The 10,194-nt window shown below is 44.6% G+C and overlaps 1 protein-coding gene across 2 annotated transcripts; it reads left to right on the plus strand.

The window, feature by feature from the left end:
- The first annotated feature begins 271 nt into the window (after positions 1 to 271).
- Positions 272 to 7,316, plus strand: LOC139268146 (V-type proton ATPase subunit G 3-like). 2 transcript variants are annotated; one of them, XM_070886181.1, is made up of 3 exons: positions 272 to 353; positions 4,980 to 5,080; positions 7,074 to 7,316. In XM_070886181.1, the coding sequence occupies exons 1-3, from the start codon at positions 272 to 274 to the stop codon at positions 7,251 to 7,253; spliced, it is 363 nt and encodes a 120-aa protein (XP_070742282.1). In that variant the 3' UTR covers positions 7,254 to 7,316. The 2 variants fall into 2 exon arrangements, with proteins under 2 accessions (XP_070742282.1, XP_070742283.1); XM_070886182.1 differs by having other exon boundaries at positions 4,980 to 5,002; positions 7,116 to 7,316.
- Positions 7,317 to 10,194: the final 2,878 nt, after the last annotated feature.

Consider the following 10,194-nt stretch of genomic DNA (forward strand, 5'->3'; position numbering starts at 1 on the left):
GCTTCACTTGCGGGTGAGCAGATCCAGTGTTATTGTTGTATGTTGACATGGGATATGGGACAGTAAGCACCGGTGAGTAATTGTGTTTGTAGTTGGTCGGAGCTGCCTGGGGACAGCCAGTGACTGGAGCTGGATGCTGTCGTGCAAGCTGCAGCCGGACTGACTGTCTCTGTTGTTCTCAGCAACAGTGAGGTGTCAAAGTCACCGGGATCTCTATAAATGTGGACAGGGGGCTGATCAGCACCTTCGGAGAGCCGGCAAACAGGGGAACATGACCAGTCACTCGCAGGGAATCCATCAGCTTTTACAAGCCGAGAAACGGGCCAAAGAAAAGTTAGAGGAAGCCAAGAAGAGTGAGTAAACTAAACTGAATAATAACTGCTGGCCCACACAATCCAGTGCATGAAAGATGGTTTTCACATAGCATGGAATCAGAGCACAAACATTTTATTATTGCAGGAAGCTTTTATTCATGATGTTAAAGACACTTAGCAAAATTATCAGATTAATACAAATTGTACTAGAAACAAAAGATTTGGCAGAAATGGTGCATTTTATTTCAACTTCTGTTTAAGATCAGATTTAGGACTTGTACCTTTGTACTGGTCATAATCTGTTACCTTTTACAATGTTGCAGCTATTCCACTTGGGAGTGAAGTGAAGGGCATGTGTAAGGGGTGAACATGCCGTGTCACTGATCCTGCGGAGAGCTGCACATACTGTGCTCGAGAAGGCATCGCAGACAATGAATAATTTAGGGATGAGCTCGGTTTTCTTTGTTAGCGCTGCCACTGAGATAAACTCGTTGCGTCACCTGCTGAAATTCTGCTTGCAACAACCTGAGGTTAAGCTGCCGTGTCCCACGTGGTCACAGTTTGCACAGGTATCTGAGACAGCTACAAAATCATTGGCTTTTCTGGATCGACATCCAGCGTGGAAAACAGTGCAAGTATTTGTACATCTGGAGCGCCCGTGTCACTCAACACGAGTCAGCTTGCCACAGAGACATGGCACAGGCCTCAACTTTAACGCTTCACAAGATTATTACTGGCGAGGACGCCCATTGGGCCCCTCTGAATGACTCTGTCCAGAGAAATCCGACAGTCTCTCCATTTCAGCATCCAACTGCTCTTAAACGGATTCCAGGGTTTTCAGCTCCACTTACTCTATCGGAAAGTCTATTCCGTACAGTGAGGCCTCACTGTGTGCGAAGATAGCGTGGCATTTTATTTAATCTACTCGTTTCCAGATTAACAAGGAACACGCTTTGCTTTTAAAGTTCAACCCCTCTGTCATATTATTATTTAACAAGAGCAGCAAGGATTTCTTCGTAACTGTTTTTTGTGTGTGCCCCTATTCAAGACGCTGACTGCTGCTGGGGCTGGGGCCCCATAGGTGCCAGGAGCCGCAGCTGTACCTGGCTGAGCCTCGGCACTGAATGTTGGCAGGTTATCTGACTGTGGAGGAAGAGGGGGGGGGGGGGGGGGGATTAAATCACAACACAGGCCGATCTTGTCCTCACTCGACATCCACGCACCAGCATTTCTTTTTTCCACTAGGAGAGCGATCAGCAGGGAGATTCTGGCTGAGTTCCTCTCCCCTAGCCTGAGGCACTGAGGCCAGTTTGCAGCACCCCTACTGCCAACTTGGCTGGGATCAGGCAGCTCAGCAGCAAGCGCAAGTCAAAGCTCGGACCATCTGGTCGATATGGCTCCATTATCGGCTGCCTTCACCAAATGAGCCCAGCGGAGGAAACGCAGCGGCGGTTTCTCTAGTCGAGGCTATTGTGGTTTTTTTTTTACGAAATATATTTTTCATTTCATGTTTTAAATGTCGCAAATTGTTTCCTCTGTGATCCAGCTGGTTCCACCTCACTCCAGCTTGGCTCCGAATCAAGCAGACTGAGAGCTGGAACAGAGAGTTGTCACCTCTGCCACAAGAATGGGGTCAGACTGAAGCTGCACTCAATCGCTGTTCAACGTCAAGTTCATATACGTCCAGGTGTCAGAGTGTTCGTGGTGGATCTATAACATTGCAAATTCGAAGGAGTACCGTTTACAGTCACAAGTATTAAAAATCTATGTGTGAGAATTAAAGCAAAGCTCAAAGGCAACTACCGATGGCTAAGTATCTTTATCAGTGCTGAGAGAGAAAGGCAAAATCTGTGCCTCTGATCACTGACGCCACTCCCACACAACCAGTAAACCAGTAACAAGTTGCAGCATTTGGGGGGTTGCGCTCTGTGTTGAAGGGGTACCTTATCCATTCAGGATGGAGTCCAATTTCCCTGGCAAATCTACCCCCACTCCCTCCTTCCCCCAGGCCTCACACACATCCTCTTCTGTGCAGAAAGATCCCGGGAGCTCAAATAACTCAGGCCTGTCCTGTGCACAGTGCGATATCCAAATAAATAATCATGTAAACATGCACATATGACATAATTACAACAATCCATGCATGTCGGATTAACACAACTGCATGTTTGTCGCAATGAAATGCATCAAAGTTTCACAGAAAACATAGCATGGATCTGTACTTTTTAAAATCGAGGCCTGTCTGATCTCCCAAATGTGTGTAGGGGAGCACTCAACTCTAAACTTGAATGTGACCATTTCGGATTAATTCACGAACAGGCCGGTTGATTGATATGGATCACATCTATAGTTGAGTAGGTGCACCAGAGCGGGACACTTCCATGTTCTCTCCTGGCTCATGGAATGTTCTCACGGCGAGCACTGGGACAGGACTGGACTTCCAGCTCTGGTTCCATCTGAATTATACCAAATCTGAAGCTGAAAAGCTAACAGTCTTCCCCATGTGTGTGAGGGAGAGAGAGATTAAGGGCTAGAAACTGCGTAGTACCCCATTTGGGGTGATACATTTTCAGGAAGCGCAAAAGTATCGCCGGGTAAAAAGGATTTGCAGCAGATGGCTTTAGCGCTCCAAGAGGGAAGTGGAGCACTCAATCAAGCCCTACCACTTCTCATAGAGCGCTAAAGGAAGTGAGAGGGGCGGTAGCGGCAGAGCGCTGAGCAATGTTCAAGGCAGCGCTGCTGTCTGTACAGGCTCCTTCCCTCCCTTAAAGGGAAGGGTCAATGCTGGGGTGAATGAGTTTTCAGGCTGTCTGTGTTGGTGCATATCAGCCCCAAGCACTCTAAGAGAGTGCAGGACTGAGCAATCCCTGGTGCTAAGGAAATCAGGAGAGACCAGAATGGGTAGATAAAAAAATGTTGCCCTAGCTGACCACCACTGCCCTTAATTAGCACTCCTCAAGCGACCCTGATCACCACTGCCTTTAATTAGCACTCCTCAAATAACCCTGATCACCATTGCCTTTAATTAACGCTTCCCAAGCGGCCAGCCGAGGTGACAATGCCTCCTGCAGCTATCGTTGTTGATGCCCAACGATGGTGCAGGGTGCAGGAGCAAATATTGCATCTGGGACAGTAACGGGGCGCTGCACACTGGATGACGTCACGATCTCCAGGGTGCAAGAGAGCGAGGCGGAAAGTGTTAGCCCCAGCACATAACTTCCACGGAAGTTTGCGGGTGACGGTGATTTCGCCGTACCCGGTCAGTAATCGCTTAGTGCTCCATTAACGCTCCCGCAGGCGCTAACGGGAGGCGCAAACCAACCCAATTTCTCCCCGCAAGACTGGAAAAGCTGTCTGAATGTGTCACAAAACGGGGAGCAGATCTGTTACAAAACTTGGAATGGAGTATGTGCAGTTATTCATAATGTCTATTATCTCCACAATTTGTACAGTGTCCAGTTATAAAAGTTAATTTTGAAAATTCATACAGAACATTTTTTCGCAGGACTGGGTACTGTTTCCAAAGCATGAGGTCAGCATTCTAGAGGTAAAAACTGCACAAGTGGATATCCTGAATCAAGTACAATCTTCTTAATAACATAGCAGCTTAAACTATAATATACAGCAGTAAAGGTAAAAACTCACTAAACAATAATCAGGTAATAGTTTGTAACATCTGGGACCTTATCAAAATGCTTCTGGACTCACCTGCCCCCCCCCCCCACCCCCCACTGATGATCTTGAATTGCATAGTAAAGTTACATAGTAAAGTTACATAGTAAAGTTGGATTACGGTTTTGAATTGGATGGTGAGGCCAATCCCAGTAATGTAAACTGGACTTTGTCCCCTGTGAAAGAAATAAGAGCATTTTTTGAAAACGTTATTAAATGATTTCCTAAAATAAAATCCTTCAGTTACAATCAGTCCACAATCAAAAGATAGAGAATCGCCTTGCTCAGAGGACACTGTCAATGCCACTCGAGTTAGGCCCTAGCAGGTGTACAAAAACAGCTCATGGCATCCCTCCCCCTTCGCCCCTCCCACTTTCCCCCAAACCCCCGCCCCTTCCCACCCCAGTGCTCGGAAGTCATTGTGTGGAAAAAGGAGGGAGCAAAGCCCTACCTTACCCTGCTCTGGGGCATCAGACTGAAGCATTAATCTGATAAACCAATGCAACCCCTGCCAGTTTGATTGGATACACTTATCTGACACACACTGATTCCCACAGTGGTTTCTGACAAGCAGCCACCATTACTCCAACTGCTGTGCTGACCATAATCATAAAGAAGACATGATGTTACATCACCAGACATCAGGCTGCAGATTACTCCAGCTCAGAACAGCGAAGAGAAATTAGAACAAAAGAACAGGCAAAAATCTTCTATAATTAGATCTTGTACGTCGAAATCTAATGAAAATCATGCAGAAAAAAAATGGAATGGAAGTAGAATCCATGAAGAAAATCAATACATCATCAAAAAACAATCATTCTAGACATAAGACGGCATAACTCACAGGAGCCTTATTAATCAGTCCAGCTTCGTTCGACAGTTCCTGTTTCTGCAATCCATTGATCTCCTTTGTGTGCTATCTGTTTATTAGATTTGTGCCACGATTGGTATGAAGCACTTATCAGGCATTTTCTTTGTGAACATTGCTTCTAGGGAAAGGGAGACGGCTGAAACAAGCAAAGGATGAGGCTCAAGCTGAGATAGATCAATATCGTCTGCAAAGGGAGAGAGAGTTTAGACAAAAACAAGACTCGGTGCGTATTAATGCAAACATGAAGACTTGTTTAGTTGCTGCTTCTTCTGTAAAACTGGGATGAATAAACCATATTGTTAGAATCAATGCTTACAAATGCAAAGCCCCTCCACACTGCTCCTTTGTAACTAAAAGACATATTGCGACGAGCAATGGGATTTTATACATGACCAAATAATTGATTTGTGACTTCATTGCTGAGTTATCCTTAGCTTCACAAGTGCAGACATTATTGACCCTCACTGCTGGCCATGAATCTATTTATGTCATGATTTTATGATATCATAAAGATGTTTATATGTTAAAAAATATAAATCCCCAAATTAGCAGACTATAGCCCTGAAAATCCATAGGCTGTGATCCCAACGGATGCTCTGGGATTGTGCCCGCTCGTGTTCCCACCACTAACCCCACAGAGTTTTGCAGGATCAGTTGGCAGGCACCTATTTTACTTGCCTCTGAGTCAGAAGGTTGTGGGTTCAAGTCCCACTCCAGAGATTTGAGCACAAAGATCTAGGCTGACACTCCAGTGCAGTGCTGAGGGAGCGCTGCATTGTCGGAGGTGCCATCTTTCAGGTGAGACATTAAACCGAAGCACCGTTTATCCTCTCAGGTGGACGTAAAGGATGGCACTATTTTGAGGAAGAGCAGGGGAGTTATCCCTGATCTCCCGACCAATATTTATCCCCCAATCAACATAACAAAACAGATTATCAGGACATTATCACATTGCTGTTTGTGGGAGCTTGCTGTATGCAAATAGGCTGCCGCATTTCCCATATTACAATAGTGATTGCACTTTAAGGATAGTTCATTGGCTGTAAAGCACTTTGAGATGTCCGGTGATCGTGAAAGGCACTATATAAATGCAAGTCTTTTTTTCTTTCTATGGGGCCGATGGACATCTGTGCCACTATGGGCACATCTCTGGTGCCTGACTGCCCCATACAGCTGGAATATCCGGCATCTGTTGATAGTTGTACGTGTGGGGGAGTCGGAGGGTGCAGGCTGTGGAGGGAGAGGAGATGCCAAGAATTCACTGCGCATCCTCAGCCCCCCTGCACAAGGGGCCAATCCAATAAGATTTTTATTTAGTTTTTTTAGAAAACTTCACGGGTGGGGCCCATTTATAACCTACAGGTTGGGGAACACTCATGACCATCTAGAGGGCAGAATGCCTCATCCCACCTGGTCTACCAGCTTCCACTCCCTTCTGAGCCAGTGAAGTGGGCACTCCCAGTCTAGGGTGTGGCTGCCCCCAGGGCTCGTCTTGATGCCACTGGCCTTTGAAGGAGAGCTAGAGTTTACGCTGGCTGCAACTAGATTCCTGCCGTTTTCCGCTAGGTTCTGCTAGGCTCCTGCTGGAGTTATGGCAGGAACCAAGCAGGAACCCCCAAGAAACTCAGAGCTAATGTGTTTCATATAAAACATTAGAAAAAGACACTACCCTGATTGTACATAAGGTAAATGTGCTTTGCGTTGTGGTTCTGGGCCAGACTGATCAGCAAGGACCTCGCCTTGATCTTTTTTTTCAAGGCTGTATAAGCCAATCTATCCAATGGTAGATGTTGTGCCACAATATGACTCCCTGTCTCTGCGCTGGTTGAGCAAGGAAGGACTTCAATCAGAGTTTCCACTTCACATGGCTACACATATGCCGAAGTACATAGGTGTAGATGCTGGGTGAGGACAGGATCAGGTTTGGCTCTGATAGCCCCACTTGTCCAATAAGCCACCACCATTTGCCGTTCGGGCTCAGACATGAAGTAGGCCATCTTGTCTGAGGCAGGAGAGCAACTCTGACACCCAGAGAACCTTATCCCAGTGCATTCAGGAGAGGAGGGAGTAAGTTAGAGGGGGAAAAAAAACTGGAATCTTGAATGTATACACTGCAAACATCACAATGCCAAGAACTGTTTCCAAAATGTTTGCAGGAGAAAAACCCGGTGACATGGCCTTGCATTTACAATAAACATGTCTCTGCTTTATCTCAGATCATGGGATCTCAAGGTAACCTTTTAGTCAAAGTGGATGAGCAAACCAAAGCAAAAATCAATGGGCTCATAAGCAACCATGAGAAGAATAGCGAGAAGGTTCTGCAAGAGCTCCTGGGGATGGTTTGTGAAATCAAACCAGAAATCCATATCAACTTTAGAGAAGCTGGCTCACATTGACTGGAAAGTCAGTGATATGTTAAATCAAACTATAAACATGGTATCACCGAAGTTGACGAACGTTGGATAATGTACATTTTATGAAAAGCAGTGTTTGCAATTTATCTTTTTTATTGTTAATTTAGTTAAGTGCCTTGGGATGTTTTCTGACATTAAAGGTGCTATATAAATGTAAGTTATTGTTGCTGGTTCCTATCTTCACCCCTTTCCCTGCAGCTAGCCCCAGGATCCACAGCATATCTATCAATCAGGAGGATATGTCAGTCTAACCCCATATATCTCAACTAATGCCACCTATGCTGCACTTGTTTAACCCAGTAGGAACATTGGAAGGAACATAGGAAAAGGAGGAGGCCATTCAGCCCCGTGAGCTTGTTCCACTATTCAATTAGATCATGGCTCATCTGTAGCTGAATCTAGAAGGTGCCCTTGGTAGTGTTGGAAGAAAACCACCCCCAAACCTGTTGATCTTTTGTTTGTCCTTAGAGAACCTGAAAGACACCAGCAAACTCAGCCACAAAGGGGAAGTTTGATTTTATGTCATTTGAGATTCTGTTTCAAGCTCAATTTTATTGTTGCGAGTTCCAGCTCTGGAGTATTAAAATGACCAGATCACAATGATGCCCACCTTTTACAATAGTTCGCCTAAAAAACTGAATTCATTGAACAGTTTAACAAGGCATGGTTAACACTGAGAGTTACCGTCATTATCTGTGTTGTACACGCTAAAATATAGGAAATATGTGACTCAGTTTTGTGCTTAATGATTTTGGTCGATAATTACATCAAACAAATCGTCATTTTAAAAACTGCAAGTTTTGATTGTTTTAGGTTTGTTTTCCAAAATCTAAATTCCATTCCCTTTAGCTGTCTGTATTATGGGAATTATGCCAGATTCGGTTCACGGAATTTGTGTTATCCTCTTGCAGTTAGAACCACGGTTCCAACTAGTGACAGATTTTACATTTTCTGTGCTCTGCATGATCACAGTTTGACGTATTTGACATCGGCACTGCAGGACCAGATTTCCCTGTTTGTGGTGTTGCCTTGTTTTGGGCCAGTGGACAAGCCTTTAGAGGAAGTCACTATATTCAGGCTTAAATATATATATATATATATATACACCAGTTCAGCTATTAATTTATAGCATCTCTTTTGGTCCCTTTCAAATTTTGAAGCCCCGTTTATATTGGTGCGTTGCTGGTTTAGATTTCAGGGAGACCGGTGTCACCCACAGCTCGTGGCTTTTACACGCCCACAGCTCCGTTTTCTGAACTGTAGGTCCCACGTTATCTAGGGGGCGATTGTGTTCAGTAAATCTGTCACTGGGAGAAGGGAGCAGATTTAGCAGTTAACTTGCCATGGGTCGGCTCATAGGCACCAGTCTCTCGTACACACACCAAGACAGTACCAGTATGATCAAAGTGGTTTATACCTTGTCGGGCGTATTTTGAAAGACTCAGGTTTGCAGGCACCAGTTGCCCTTGTGACATCCTCTCAGTGGCCCAGAGATGCAATCAGCAGTCGCCGGTTTAATTTGTTTGCATTGCAACCTTTCGGGTGACATTTTCTTTCCTTGATACCAGGGGAAAAGCTCGGCTTTGATGTGAACTGTACACAAATAGCCCATCCGCGCGTCAAGCACCCATGATTTACATATTCATTAGTTATAATACGGAGCAGGAGATGGACCGAGATACACAAGTGCTTCAGAATCCGGGTTATGCTTGCCTGCTTATTTTTGTCCTTTTTTTAAAAAAAGTATCGGAAACATAAATGCAGATGGCTGCAAAAATAGCAAAACACAAGCCTTTGAGAATAGAACCCTTTGTGTAGTAGGTAATTCATTGAAACTGTTTGATATATTAAGATAGTCATTTATAATGAGTTTTTTTGTGTTACCTGGAGTCAACGGTAAAAAATGGGATAGAAATCAAACTGTCACAGTAACAACTCATGTGTGTGTTTTAGTTTCAGTCTCTTAATAATCTAACATAAAGGATACACAAGTCTGTATCGAGGAGATGGGAATCATATCTCCTAGCGGAACAAAATAGTAATTTGTGACCTTCCACTGGATCTCAGTGATAATTAGTGAAAATGTGTGAATTAAGTTATCTTAACAGTCTGCTAATGTTCACATTGAGCAGTAAATTACCTTCAAGCGCTTCCCAAATGCTGGTTTATTTCTGTCAGGCGAAGGTGTATTTTGAAACCCTATTATTCTTGTTTCTGTTAAGGTAATTATGCTTATTTTTGTGTGCAAATCCCCAGATGACATGACTGAAGTTCAACCTCATAATAAAAAAAAGAGAACAAGATTCTTTACGTCCCGTTTTTTCTGGCATTTCGATTCAACAATCTCCTGAAAAATCTAATTTGAAGCCACCGCATCAAGAATTCCTCTAATGCTGCACTAGTACAGTGCTTAGTCCTGTAATAAGTGTCATCTGGTCTCATCGACCTGCACTTTCACCTCTGAATCAGAAGGGTCTACTTCAGGACTTCAGCGCTTGGTCTAGGCTGTACTGAGGAAGTGGTACACTCTCCGAGGTGCTATCCTTCAGATGAGATACTGAACCGAGGCCCCATCTACCCGCTCTGGCCCTTTGGTTGGTTGTGAGGACCCTATGAAAAAGAGCAGGCAGTTGTGATGGTACCTTAGCCAACAATCCTCCCTCAACCTCCATTATCAGAAACAGGCCAGCTGGACAGTCGTCCATCAGCTGGCTGTGGGATCTTGCCATGTGCAAAATGGCTGCCACATTTGTCTACATAATAGCAGTCACTGCACGTCAGATGTGAAAGCTCTGACAATGCTCTCTGTAAGTGCAAGTCTTTCCTTCAGCTATGTTCCAGATACATGGTCTCACAGCAGAACTGTTCCATTTTATAGTGTACTTCAGTTACACCAGCAGACAGCGCTGGTCAGGCTGACTGA

This window comes from Pristiophorus japonicus, chromosome 8, assembly GCF_044704955.1.
Source record: "Pristiophorus japonicus isolate sPriJap1 chromosome 8, sPriJap1.hap1, whole genome shotgun sequence".
NCBI lineage: Eukaryota > Metazoa > Chordata > Chondrichthyes > Pristiophoridae > Pristiophorus > Pristiophorus japonicus.

Bases quoted from the DNA above. Each gene is read 5' to 3' on its own strand.
- LOC139268146 (XM_070886181.1), top strand. From the start codon at position 272: ATGACCAGTCACTCGCAGGGAATCCATCAGCTTTTACAAGCCGAGAAA. The intron at 354-4,979 runs GTGAGTAAACTA...CATTGCTTCTAG, and splicing joins GTTAGAGGAAGCCAAGAAGA to GGAAAGGGAGACGGCTGAAA. The intron at 5,081-7,073 runs GTGCGTATTAAT...GCTTTATCTCAG, and splicing joins TTAGACAAAAACAAGACTCG to ATCATGGGATCTCAAGGTAA.